The 14512-nt window shown below is 52.6% G+C and overlaps 1 protein-coding gene across 12 annotated transcripts in view; it reads right to left on the bottom strand.

Moving 5' to 3' along the window:
- The window catches only part of Nphp4 (nephrocystin 4), a 114082-nt gene that overhangs the window by 84408 nt on the left and 15162 nt on the right, over nucleotides 1–14512 (bottom strand). For all 12 annotated transcript variants that reach the window (XR_003847660.1, XM_029558289.1, XM_029558285.1 and 9 more), the window contains 3 exons: nucleotides 10094–10266; nucleotides 8970–9034; nucleotides 5527–5682 (listed from right to left, as the gene is read on the bottom strand). Coding sequence is in view for 11 of the 12 variants with exons in the window: in XM_029558289.1 (XP_029414149.1) it covers nucleotides 5527–5682; nucleotides 8970–9034; nucleotides 10094–10266 (394 nt within the window). In the remaining variant the exon portion in view is untranslated. The remainder of the gene's footprint in view (nucleotides 1–5526; nucleotides 5683–8969; nucleotides 9035–10093; nucleotides 10267–14512) is intronic.

The raw sequence follows: 14512 nt of genomic DNA on the forward strand, positions 1-14512 counted from the left end.
GGAGTGCTACTGAAATGAGGGAGGGCTTGGGGGCCAAGCCTGGTGTGGACTCCAAATCTATGCAAAGCCCTGGGCCAACTCTTTGACTCTAGACCTCAACGGTCTTCACCAGAGAGCAAATGGCAGCCACCCACACAGCAGTGTTCCCACAGATGGTTCTCCTAGACAAGTCCTTCCAGGGAACAGCTGTGAGTGTCAGACCAGCACACACCCGACCTCTGCCCCCTAGAGAAGGTACACCTGCACATGTTCACCTGATGCAGATCATAACCCTATGTCATCAAGATGGCCCATCAAGAGACCACAGGCTCAGACATGCCTGTGACTCTTGGGAGGTCACTCCACTCCCGAGTGCCGTCCCTAACCACTGGCAGTCTTGACTGAGTCCTGAGAGAAAGGAACATGTCGCCTGTTCTGCCTGGGCTGGAACACAGGGTACAGAGACGCGGATTCCTTCCGCTGCTCCGCACAGACCCAGGAGCACGGGGAAAGACTACAAGCCATGACTTGGGGGGCAAAAGCCTACTTTGGTGAAGGTAATTGATAACTCCACAAACAGTAAGGACACAGACTGAGAAACACAATATCCAATACCATGCACAGAAGGCACAGAGGCATAGGTAGAGCCTTCTAGAGCACATCCTGGAGGCCTTCAAGAGGCCAAGGCTGGAGGAAGGGGCAGCTGGGTGGGAGCCGAGTGTCCATGCACTGGAAAAGCCTACATTGGAGAAAGATCGGAGTCTCAGAGCATGATACGGAAGAAGTGGACTGCAGCAGAATTCAAGACAGAGCCTTCCTGACACTCCTCGCCTCGATCCATCCACTTCTTCCAGAGCTGGCCCTGTTACTGTCCTGATTTTAGAAACGGAAAACAGCCAAGACTTGGAGTGGTGGTGAATCTCACACACTCACCTCAGGTAGGAGTGGGGCAGTGCTCACTGTGGGCCTGCCAGCCTCTGCATGGCTCACAATGTGGTTTTACTATCCAAAAGCATCATCCGGGCCTCAGTCACTCTATCGACCACCAACACCAACAGCAGTGACGGAGGGACATGAGTCCCAGCCCAGCTGGGCTCTCCTCCAGCAGCTCTCGGCCCTCGCGTTATGAGTTCTCCGCTTTATTCCATCTATCACCAAATCTCTGGCTATGAACGCTGTTCCCATGACCAGCACTGCTCCTCCGGGAAACACTCCCACCCTACAGGACTCACTGTATTCTGAGATGCCCCAAGTGCATGGCAGAGAAAGGGTATGTTGGCAAACCCTCAACAAAATGAACCCCCTTCCCTGGGTATTTTTTGGGAAGCCCTTGGAAACACCCTATGACACCCAAGAGCTGCCACCGCCACAGCCTCCTGACAGTAACTTACCTGGCTCAGGACACAGAGCCCAGAACAAGACCAGCAGGATGGAACTCCGGGAAAAAGAACAGGTGTGCGGGCCGCAGTCTTTCTAAAACACCTCCTAGGGTACTTGGACTGCTTGGTCTTGTGAGCCACCCTTAAATTCATTCCAGAAAGATCTACTAAGTTCTCCTAAGAGCTTGATGCCATGTTTTCAGAAGCCGGCACAGGGCCTCCCTCACACAGCACCTGTTCAATGGCTATTTCCTGAATAAATCAGTGCACAAAGGAACATGCAAAAGGCATACATTAAGCTCCGAGAAATGGCTTTCTCGGGCTTCCTCTGCAGGGTGAGTGTGGAGGGAGAACTTTTAGACTTTCCTGAAATTACTGAATAAGGATTATTTAATTAAAAATCTTTACATTGTAGGAGGGACGCGTGGAAGACCAACTCCAACTGAACCAGCACAGCTGGGGCGACACTGTTGGTGTGGAGCCTTGCTCACTGCGGCCACCCCACACTGCTGTGGAGCCGTTGAAGAAAGGTGGATGACAGGTCCTCAGATGGGCACGGGGAGAGCGACAGTGTCTACACAGCACGGGGAGAGCTGAGGGAACAAAGCCGCAGGGATAAAACAGCTTCAGGGACACAGGCCTCACCCACAAGACCGTGTTGCTGTGTTAAAACGCAGAATCCAGGGGCTAGAGAAGTGACTCAGTGGTTAAGAGCACTACCTGCTCTTGCAGAGGACCCGGGTTCGATTCCCAGCACACACATGGCGGCTACAAACCGTCCTTGACTCCAGTTCCAGGGGAATCCGAAGCCCTCTTCTGACCTCCGTGGCACTCGGGTGCACTCACATACATGCAGGCAATACACTCCTACACATAAAAATAATAAATAAAATATTTTTAAAAAGAAAGAAAATGCAGAATCCAGTGCCCAGCCACAAAATTCTGATCTAGCAGGTAAAACATGATGATCCTTGTGTAGGAAGCCCACGGTGTGACAGGCAGTCAATTCTCAAGACCACTCTTACAAGTTCAAGTTTAGAAAGAGGCTGGGAGCAGGACCAGGAGCCAGTGCCCAGCTAGTACAGAAGGGTTATGCAGGGAGCGAGCCCCGAGGGAGCTGAGCATGTCAGTGACTGGTCACTCGGTAAAACTCAACAAGCACATGGAGATGCTGGCAGCAGGCGAGGGAAGGAAGATAGGGCAGGTAACAGGTGGGATGTTAAAGCCAACACGAGGGAGGAGGGGCAGAAGGTCTGTGGCAGGGCACAGCATGAGCCAGGTCCTTCCAGGCTGAGAAGTGGTCACATGACAAGAAGGGCATGTGCACGGCATCCACGGGACAGGGTGTGAGCTGCAACTTAGAAACAGCCCTCTCTCCCACAAAGCCTTTCTGGTCTGTCTCCACCCAGCATACCACCTTCCTAAGACCACCAGGAAGAAGGGAAACGGGCAGGGAAATGGAAGGCAGAGGCGGGACTGAGTCTCAGAGCAAGATGGTGGGACTGGGCAACATTGCAGGTGCAGACAGGGATGAAGCAGGACCAGTTCTCCCCCAGAAACTCCACCAATCCCAGCCTTGGCCCTCAGCCTGGGTCCCAGTTCTAGAAAGCAGGCTGCACTTGCTTTGACCAGAAAGCAGCCTCACTTGACAAGTTCAAGTCAGCCTGGGGAGTGGAGCTGCCCCGGCTGTAATGGTCCTGACGCCACTCCACACACTCCCGACATAGCCTCAAAACAAAACCAGACGAACAGCACCTCCACGTACGACTCCCCTCTGCCTGGCCTTTCCAGCTGCAAACCTTCATCAGGTCCAGACCTCCTTCCAAAGGGATGGTCACAAAAGCCCAGAGGATCCGGGAAGAAGCTCACAGCCTACTGTTGAGGGTCTGTGAGGCACAGATGCAGCCCATCATCCCACATGCAAGACACAGGCTGAGCAAACGGTCACCAGAGGCATTGCTGAGTGCTCCTTCTGTCCCTCCTCCTGAAGTATGGTACAGTCAGAGCTCTCTCCTGTCAGTCAAAGCAGTGCGGTCAGAGCTGCGCTGGCTCCACTCATCAGACTTTAGGCAACGGCAGCAAAAGCCATTGGCTGTTTCTACCATTTCCCAGGCGCCCTCACATGACGGTGTGCCTGACTGGCTTCTGTACCCCAGGAGAACAGCAAGTGCAGGGTGAAGAGCCTGAGGCTTGCGCCCTCTGCTCCTTCAGCTTCTTTAACCCAGAAGTCTGCTTTGTGCCCTAGCTCCTTCGCTCCACAGTTTCACACAAGGTGCAGAGAAGAAGCCAGTCTGGAAGTGAGGGCCAGCACCTCCTTGAGCACTCCGTCATGGTAGAAGCAGGTCCACGGTGCACAGTCATCAGCAGGAGCCAGTCCCTGGGGCCTGTGGGGTCCTGTCATCTGCAGTCCACTGACACCTGTGGGCAAGCCACCCCCGGAGAGATGCACCTCAGGCCGTGGACTCCCAAGCTCGGAAATCGGGCGCGGCTGACTGACCCAACATGGATCTGGCCTGACACACACAGGGACAGTGTCACCAACCAGCACATCTGTCCTGGGGCTTGAACATGTCCATGAGGCCTCAGCACAACCTCATCACCCACATACAATGCCAAAGCCACCTCTTCCCACAGAGTCGGCCTGGCCAGGACAGCAGGCTCTGGCAGAACCTAGAAATCCAAGACAGACTTGTAGAGAGAGCTTGGTGCGGTCCCCTCTCCAGGATCCCTCAGGAGGCCTCCAGAAGGGCACAGGCCCATGTGCTGGTCAGTTCTCTGTCACTGGGACAGCTGCCTGAGAATATCGGCTTAGAGGAAGGAGTTTTATGACTCGTCCTTTCAGAGGCTGTGTTGTTTCTGGGCATGTGCAGCCCAGCATATCACGGCAAGATCATGTGGTAGAGGAGGTCTATACCTCACAGGCCTGGGAAGCAAAGAGAAAGGAGGCTGGGGTCCCAGCAGCCCTTCCAAGCTGTGTCCCGATGAGCTAACTCTCCTCAGCAAGGCTCCACGACCCCCACACAGTGCAAGGTTGCGGCCAGGCCTTAGGCACACAAGACATTAGCACTCCAGATCCAACAGTACTCAGGTAGGAGGACCATCCAGCTGACCCCAGGCACAGCACACACCCAACCATGGTCTGTGGTTGTGCAGGGCTGACCTGTCCACCCCTGGACAGTCAACTTCTCAACGTCACACCAAGAGCTACTACCAGCCTTTCACACAAATTTCAGTTTTTCAAAATAATCAAGTCTCAGCTCAGCAGGATTCACAGCTACAGTAACCAGAGCAGCCGAAGCCACCCAGTGTCAGCGACAGGTAAACAATACAGAAAACATGGCCGACCCAAGGCAGGCTACTACTCAGCCTTAAAAAAGGAAACTGACATAGCACAACACGGATGAACACGGACATGATGAGAGGCCAGCGACAAAGGACAAATGCAGTAGGACGTCATGTCTTTGAGCGACCCAGAGTGGACCCATGTGTAGAGGCCACTGAAGGGGGTGGTGCCAGGGACACACAGAGCAGAATGGAATTGGTGGTTAGTAGACACAGAGACCTCAAGTTTCAGATTGAGAACATGAGAAACTCGTGAAGACGGACGGCGGAGACACCTGCGCAGCAACGTGATGGTGCTCAACACCCCTCAACAGGCCACTTCAATTTCCTATCATGTCTACTTCAGCACAACCACATAATGATGACGTCACTGATCCCACAGCCCAGTAAGGGTAAGGTCTGTGATGGTGGCTCTCCCGGCAGGGCCACAGAGACAGAAGGGTGAGGTGTGACAGTTCTTCCTGAGCAAAGACAGCAACACACGTGAAGCCATGATGCTCTCCAGGAAGGGACTGAGCGGAGGTGTCACTGCTACCTCTTCTCCCCACCACCCCAGCTGCTGCTGACCTACAAGGGGCCACACAACAAGTCCCACTGCTAACCTACTAGGGGACCCACGGAAGGCCCCGCTGCTGACCTACTAGGGGACACGTGGCAGGTTCCGCTGCTCACCTACTAAGGAACACACAGCAGCCCCTGCTGCTGACCTTCTAGGGGACATGCGGCCAGCCAAATCACCTTTATCCACCAGGACAAGCCCAAGTCCTCTGAGGTCTGACCTTGAACTAACCCAGACACACAGTGGCGAGACCTAAGGACACCTTACCTGGTTCCCCATGAGGTGTTAGGAGGCCAGGGATCTGCTGAAGACCAGACACCAGAAGGTTCTCGGGGAGCAGGTGGAAGGCAGCCTCCAGGGGTGGGTGTGGCTTCAGGGTATACTGCAGGCTGCAGTTCTCCATCAGTGTCATGTGCTTGTTTTCTGGGAGGAGAACATCACATGTGGGCTAAAATCAAGGGCACTGCCAGTCAAATCAGCCAAAACAGAACAGAAAGCTTAGTTCCTGAGGAGAGTAGGGACCCACCCGGTGACCTGAGATTGAGGTGTAGTCAGACGTACCAGCATGCGCAGCCTGGGGCGTATAGTGGGACATCAAGTTCCCACTGGGCTGCACAGCAAGACCTCATCTCAAAAAATAAAAGCGAAAACAATCAATAAAACCCAAATGACAAGATCTTGTATCTTTGAGTTTTTGTTTGGTGCGTGTGTGTGTGTCTCTGTTGTGCGCCTCTGTGTGTATGTGTATGTGTTTCTGTATGTATGTATGTGTGCCTCTGTATGTATACGTGTGTGTGTGTGTCTGTATATGTATGTCTGTGTATATGTATATGTCTGTGTCTCTGTGTGTCTCAGGTGTATGTGTATCTCTGTATGCGTATGTGTGCTTGTGTGTCTATATACGTGCATGTATGTCTCTATATGTGTCTCTGTGTGCATGTGTGTCTGTGTACGTCTGTGCGCATCTGTGTATGTGCGCCCATGCACGTGTGTAGGTACATGTATATGGAAGTCAGAGGAGGGCCTCCAGTGCTGTTCTTCGGGTTCCTTCTACTTTGTTTGACAGAGGCCCCCTCCCTGGTCTAGAACTGCACCAAGCTGGTCAAGCCGGCCCACCAGCTTCCCCAGATCCTCGACTCCTGCTCCACCCACCCTTGCTGGGATTACAAGCACACCACTGCGCCAGCTTTCTACGTGGGTTCTAAGAATGGAACTCAGGTCCTCACACAGGCCGAACAAGCTCTTTACTGACTGAGCCGCTGCCTCACTGTGTTTGTGTTTGGGACTTTCACCGTCTGTTGCCCATGTTGGCACTGAACTCTGAGGCGTCTTCCTGCCTCATCCTCCCTAGAGGCTAGAACAGGTGAATGCACTGTGCCTGTCCTGCAATGGCAAGTTTTAATGCAACAAACTGAATTTCTGCAACCACAGAACAAACTGTACAGTTTCCCTGGCACGGGTGGCCCCTACCCTCAGAGGGAGGCGGGAAGACACTGCCCAAGCTGACTTCCTGAGTCACAGCCCTTCAAAGAAGCAGGAGGGTACTAGGGGCAACAGGTCAGAGCCAGAGCCAGAGCCAGGTTCGTCATTCTCCAGCAGGGCCCCTTCCTGGGCCGATGGCAAAACACACAGACACACACACACACACAAGACCCCAATAACAAGAACGGTCCAGATAAGGCCTTGGGGAAGTGGGAGGAAGAACTAAAGCCCCCCAGGCAGGGCAGGTGGGCCAGCCTGCAGGAGGGTGGGAACAGCTGAGGGAACAGCAAGAATGAGACGCAAGGACAGTGACATCAGCACTCAGGTCAGGAGGCAGAGGCAGGTGGATCTCTGTGAGTTCAAAGCCAACCTGGGCTATAAAGAGATTTCCAGGCCCGGGGATAGTGGGAGAACTTGTCACAAAAGAGAGAGGGGGATGCAAATGTGGCAGACCCCAAACATAGGCCCTAGGGAAGGGGAGCCAACGTGAGCCCTCCACGTGTATGCTAAATGATCAGTCTTAGCCAGGACTGATATCCTCCACTGACAGGGACCCCACCACCCCCACATCCATGTAGGAGAACTCGGGCCAGTTCTGGGTAAGATCCTGACTATGTCTATAGACTATTCATCTTGTGCCTTGACTGATTTCATGAAAAAAGTTGTAGACAACCCATGGTGTCCAACAGAAAATAGCACTCATGAAACTATTTTTGATACTTAACTCCAATCATGAACTCTGCTCACTTTAACATCTAAAATGCGGCCAAAAGGCATTTTACCTGCAAGGCTGGTGGGGAGAGCTCCACCATCAGCTCTGTAGGTGGAAAGCAGGAAAGATACAGCAAAAGACAAATGCTCGACCCCATGGGCTTGCCTTCCACATAAGCAGCCCCAGGTTCAGGGGGCCCACACACAGCGCAGCTGTCCACTGCAGCCACGTTGGATGCTGGCTTTTACAGAGCTTCCTAACTGTCCACGTAAGAGGTGTGTCCACGGGTATGGGCAGATTCCATCTAATCATGGAACAGCAGGTCAAGGGCATGCCACCCGTCATAACCATGAGGTGCTTCCCGGGGATCAATACAGAGTATTCCCAAGCTAACAAAGGCAAGAGGCAGCTCAGTGAGTGGGAGGGGCAAAAGCAAGAGGCCACATAAGGTGTGCAGTGGCCCCCACATCACCTGAGCAGCCTAGAGGGGCCCAAAAATCCACAGGAGAGACAAAAGCTACTGTGGCACAGGCAGGGATGGGGAAGGCTTCCCCCCTGTCTGCACCTCCTCAGTTCCGAACCACAGGAAGGGTCACCATTGCCTCAAGGCTTCCAGGAATGTCAAGGGCACAGACAGGTTACCCAGAGCTCACCCAGACAGCCTCCTCATGAACTCCAGAGCAGGTCCGAGAACAGAGGCCAGGTAAACACCTGATTCTAAGGATTCTTCATGAAAAAAATCTTGGCAAATAATAATTTAATTTTAAAAGAATCTAAAAATCAATCTTTACAAATAAAATTAAGCTTCTGACTGATTACTCCCATATCCTGAGATTTGCCAGTCAGTGCTGTGAGGGTCTGGGCTGTCTGACATTTAACGTGGACCACACGGCACACACACAATTCCCTTTAAGGAGTCCAGTCACATTGCCAAGAACATGAGGCAAGCAGATGCACCTGCTCCCTCTTCCCCATCCACACCCTCCTGGGGCAAGCTCAGCATCTGTGCTGGGCCTCTAAGATGCCTTTCCAGCCCATCCCTACCCCATGATCCCTTCCTCCCATCCTTTATGTAGGCAGGAAGAGAAGGGGCCCTACCCTCTGAAGCCAACCTCCCAACTTGCGTCCTCTGCACCCCCATGCGGAGGCACATGCCTTCCTGAAGAATGTTCCTCATCTGGACAGGCTCCCCACTGGCGATAACCAGTGACTCCATGGTTAATGGTTTCAGTGGACAGCAAGGGGCCAGTAAGGGACAGCAACTGCTTCACTTCGAAGGCCACCATCGAGCCAGGCAGTTTCCACTGCCACAAAGCAATGCCCTCCCTTTGGAGTGGTCCACTGAAATTCCTTACACTGTGAAGAAGTCAAACCCATGACACAGGTATCCAGAACCATTACAAACTGTGCTAAGACAGAGTTCACACCGAGGAAGACGGCAGGACGGGGGAGCCAGAGGACACTCAGCAAAGTCAGGCACTCAAGACACACTGCCAGGGCCAGGCTCGTCTCTTACGTTCTATGGGGTCCTGAAGAAGTGGGTGCAGGAGGGCTCTGGGGGTGCCATGATACAGCCTCAACCTGAAAAACAGGACCAGGAGACCAGTTTAAGTACCCGCATCTCATTAACACATCAGTCACCAAGGGCCAGGAGTCTTCTAAATGCTGGTAGTCGTGTCCTCTGCAGAAACACAGGTGGCTGAGGACAGTTCCCTGCTGGTTCTCTGCATCATGCCAAACAGGTCCTGCAGACCTGCAGCCCAAGGATCCAAAGGCTAGAAAACAGGCTGAACAGACAGCTCAGCGCCCATGTTCCGTTCTCAGCACTCACACTAAGCAGCTCACTCACAATAGCCTATAACTCCAGCTGTGGGGGATCTGATGCCTTCCTCTGGCCTCTAAGGGCACTTGCACATACAGAGAAAGACAGACAGACAGACAGACAGACAGACAGACAGAGGAAGACAATGGAACAGCCAAACCCTGAAAAGTTCCAGGAAAGATAGCACCTGGCCCTGCAGCTGGAGCGGAGCCTCTCACCAAGGCTTGGCATTCCCAAGCACAGGTTTAGCGGTATCTAGGGAGATGTCTGGTTAAGCCAGTGGGCGGGGAATGCTCCTGGTGTCTGGCAGGTGGAGGCCAGGACTGCTGCCCAGCATCCTGCAGAACACAGGACGGGCCCACAGCAGAGTGACCAGCCCTGAACGTTGGTGTGCCGAGGCTGAGGATGCCTCATCTAGAGCAGTATAAAGGGGAGCCCTGGCTGAAGGCTCACACGGGAGCATATCTGCTGTGTGTGTCTGGCTCCTAAGCAGCCTGGCACACAGCAGCGCTCAATTGTGAACTGCTAGCTGACTCCTACTCCACACTCAGCATGCACGGGGCAGCCTTGGGAGCATGGGTGAGCAAGTGAGCTGCCTGAAATCCTACAGAATTCATGACACAGCATGCCACATCAAACCTGACATTTGTGCCTAAAGCCAGTCTTCACTCTTGACAAAAAAAATCCTCCTTCGCTCCTTGGCTAAAAGAGAAGAGGAAGTAGAGGCAAAGCCGACTTCGCGGCGCATCATTACACACGCAGCTTTGCAGCGTCACCAGCTAAGTCATCACGAGAATCAGAGACCCGGATGAGGGTACCGTTTGTCCTGGGCCGCGGCAGTGGGAGATTCTGGCTCACTGCTGAAGATCCGAAGAATTCCAAACCCACAGGACAGCGTCTGCAGGGTACCATCCCGCTTCCTGCCTTCGGTGACAACTTCCACCACAGCCACGATGTTCGGGTGGTTCAAGGACGTGTGGAAGTAGAAGAGCTGCAGACAGAAAGCAGGGACAGCTGAACCGAGCTGACACCAAGGCTCACAACCCTCAGGAAAGGCAGCGAGCCAACCAGCACTCTCTGTGGAGTAGACCCTGTGTGGGCCAGCACAGGCTCCACCTGGTGCCCTTATGTAGGAAGAGACCACAGCACCACGAAAAAAAAACACACGCGGGTTGGGAGGCACCTCAAGCAAGCATGAGGGCTGGAGTTGGGATCCCCAGAAACACACACAAATGTGGGCGTGGTAACCTCTGGTAATTCCACTTCAGAAGGCAGAGATGGGATCCCAGAGCAGGCTGGCTAGCAAGACTAGCCTTATCAGTGAGCTCTGGGTTTGGCTGAGACACCCTGCCTCGATGAACAAGGTAGAAGGTCCATCAAGGATGATTCCTCACTTCAATCTCGAGCCACATGTGCACATACACTTGTACATGCACCCACATGCGTGTGCATCCACACACATGCGAACATGCATACACACACCACACACACACATAGAAAAAGGTAAAAAAAAAAAAAGAATCCCTTGGGTGTCAGAGTGTATCACCAAGCAGACACCAGCAATGTAACTGTCCTCCTCTAGATGCTAAGTAAGGACCCCAGCTCAACAGCCCAGCGCCTCTTATGGTGAAAACCACCTTAAGGTCTGTTTTTTATTTTTATTTTTGTTTTGCCCATGATGACTTCAAACTCATGATGTAGTTGATGATGACCTTGAACTCCTGACCTTCCTGCCTCCAACTCTCTAGTTCCCAAGTGCCAGGCTGACAGCCATGAACCACTAAGCCTAGCATGACATCTTTTCATTTAAAGTTTTTGGGACCTGGGCCAAGTAGACAATACTTAATTTGATCTTCAAAGGTCTTCCATTTGCAATTTTCTCATTCCAGGGTTCAAGTGAGAGGTTTCTGATTCCTGAGCGGATGGAGGACACGCAGGGGATAGACAGGAGACAGTGAGGCAAATCCATCTCCCCGAAGCGCGCGTGCGCAGACACACACACTCTCAGCACTCGGTTCAATGCACTTGTTTTCCATTCACACTAATCAAATCACAGACACAGAACACAGAACACAGAAGACAGAGGTAGAGGGACCTCCTGGGCTTGCCAACCCCTGCGGCCTCATGTCCATGGCCCCTAGAACCACATGGGGCTGGTTTCTAGATACCCCTTTAGTGGCTGGGTAAGGAGCACCCTACTGAGCACAAAGACCACCCCCTGCAGAGAGGGGTGGGGCAGGGCTGAGGCTGGTCAGTGCACTGTGATTTAAATTCTGACTTATCCCTCTATTAAGGAGTCATTACCACATGTCACCCAGAAAGTGGTTCCTGTAATCACACACTGTCAGCCAGCATAACAGAGGGACACATTAAAACATCAGCCACGAACTATAAATCGTTATACTATTATCTTTTATTGCAAAATGATGAAATAATGACCACTTAGAACTGACAGGTGGTTGGACTGAGAGAGAGTTATGCTTCTGTTCCCCAGATTCCAGAGCTGTTTGAAAGTCCTGCTGTGCGGCAAGCCTGGCGAGCCTGTCACTGTCTCACCTTTATATTTACACCTGTGCGTACTGGTTTTATCAACACGACCCACAGAAAAACAAACATTTAAATTCTCCTATGAAGCAACAGTCACCGCCCAGCTTGGAGGTCACCTTCAAGTTGGTCCACCTGGAGGCGCTGGGGCCAGCCGCTGGGGCATGTCCCAGGAAAACCAAGTACTAACGGCATGGCACATGGCTGATCCCTTTCCCTTCATTACCACAAAAACAATTACCTTCAAAAAAAGAAACCATCAAAACCAGAGCTCCCCGTCTTGTCTCAGCAGGTCCCAGCTAGACCCTAAGAAGGCTGCTCATCTGGGAATCAGCCTTGATGGAGAACACCGAGGGACATGCAAGCTCAGACAGTCCTATCACTACTAACTGATAAGGACCTGCGTGTACTTGTTTCCATATCATTTATTACCCTTCCTGTTGGGAACAGCATCACCTAAAGACACATAAGGAACCTGGAAAACATGGGACTGAAGAAGCTCAAGGCTCAACGGCTTTATAAAGGGCAGATTAAGCAGCTACAAAAATGTACCCACTGCTCAGGAGCAAAGAGCTCCAAGGTACTGGGGATGCAGAAGCCTCCCAGAGACGCACACAGACACCGTCAGCTCTGATCCTCTGCAGCACCTCTGCCCAGGAGCCCTGCCACCCCACCCCCACCCCTAGGGTGCAAAAGGCTCAGCCAAAATCCCAGACAGCATTCAGCTGAGCGACACCTGTAAAGAGGCCCTCCAGACTAGGAAAATTTAATTAACACAATGCCATATATTTTGAGAAGAAAATTCTATGTGTCAAGTGAAACTGCATGATTAAAAGTCTGAGTCAATCCCATCACATGCCTGTGGAGAAGGCCACTGGGAACAGAAGAGCCACCGCTCCCCCTACAGCTTGCTCCCTCTGTGGCTGGCGCTCCCTCTGCCCCCCCCTCCCCGCGGCTTGAACTCCCCCTGCAATACATCTCTCCAATGCAGTGGCCAGGACTCCTCCTTGACAGGATGAACAGGTTAATAAATCATCTCAATACTCCCATCTCAAAGCCTTCATATTCAAACACACAGACACCATTTGCCTAGGGGCCAGGTTTCCATCTCTCACCATAGTGACAGGACTGACAACAGGCTCTGACAATGTGTCCTTAAGAAGAGGCTACACCTGGCATCCCCAGCTGACACCCGTGCCCACAAGATCAGCAGAGAACTGAGAAAAACTAAACCAGCACCTTGCAAAGAAGTAGTTTAAAGTAAACTTCAGGAGCTAGGGAGATGGCTCAGTGTGTGAAGCAGCTACGCTTGCTATGTACGCAAGAGCAACTGAATTAGGACCCCAGCACCCACATAAAGAGTGGGGAGAGTGGCAGGGCTCACCTGTAACCTCAGGGCTGGTGGGGCACAGGCATGGAGACAGAGGATCACTGGGGCTTGCTAACTGGCCAGCCTGACCACAAAGACAGCACACACCAGGTTAGTGAGACACCCAGTCCAGGGAATAAGGCACAGAGTGACAGAGCAGGATGCCCCCCAGTCCCCCACCATGCACACATACCAGACACATAGACATCACACACACACACACACACACACGCACACACATACCACATGCACACATACCACAAAAGCACACACCACACACACCACACACATACATACCACGTACACACCTCACACACACATGCACACACCACACACACAGGCACATGCCGCACATATGCACACACTACACACACATACCACACATCACACACATAGACTCACACACGACACGCACATATACCACACATGCACACACACATGTACACACCACACACACATATACCACATGCACACAGACACCACATGCATACATACCACATGCACACATCACACATACACATGCATACACCACACACACAGGCACACAGACACAGGCACACAGGCACATGCCACATGCACACACCACACACACATGCACACACACGCATGCGCTGCTGTGTACTGATTCCTCAGAATGGACACACACCCTCCAGGACTGAGGACAGGCTCATGAGACTCGGGAAGTAAACAGCCTTATAGTCCTGGAGCTGAAACCACAAGACTCACAAGGCCTCCCCAAGGTCACAGAAGCAGCAAAACAGAGGAGGAGCAGAGAGGAGGGTAGAGGGGAGGACGGTAGAGGGGAGGAGGGGAGGGGAAGGAGCTAGGAGAGGAGGGGAGAGAGAGGAGGAATTGGGAGGAGGCCCAACTGTGAGACTGCCTCCGTGTAGAGTGCCAGGATTGCAGCTTTCATGAGTCGTCTCCCATGCTGAGCTGGGCTTTTCCCTGATGCAGCTGCCTGTGAGTTGCCCATGTTCCCATAAGTGACCTATCAGTTACAGTCCCGTAAGTGACCCTCGTCCACAGTCCCGTAAGTGACCCTCGTCCACAGTCCCCTAAGTGACCTTCGTCCACAGTCCCCTAAGTGACCCTCGTCCACAGTTCCCTAAGTGACCCTCGTCCACAGTCCCCTAAGTGACCCTCGTCCACAGTCCCATAAGTGACCTCCCCAAACTCATCATGGCTTGCCAAGTTGGACTTTGGAAGAATCATTAGTCTGTCGTTGGTTCCTTGTCTGGGGTGACTAGACATTTTTTCACGTCTCCTAGGAAATATCATACACATTATACACACACACACACACACACACACACACACACACACA

This window comes from Nannospalax galili, unplaced genomic scaffold, assembly GCF_000622305.1.
Source record: "Nannospalax galili isolate Female #2095 unplaced genomic scaffold, S.galili_v1.0 scaffold1488, whole genome shotgun sequence".
Classification (NCBI taxonomy): domain Eukaryota; kingdom Metazoa; phylum Chordata; class Mammalia; order Rodentia; family Spalacidae; genus Nannospalax; species Nannospalax galili.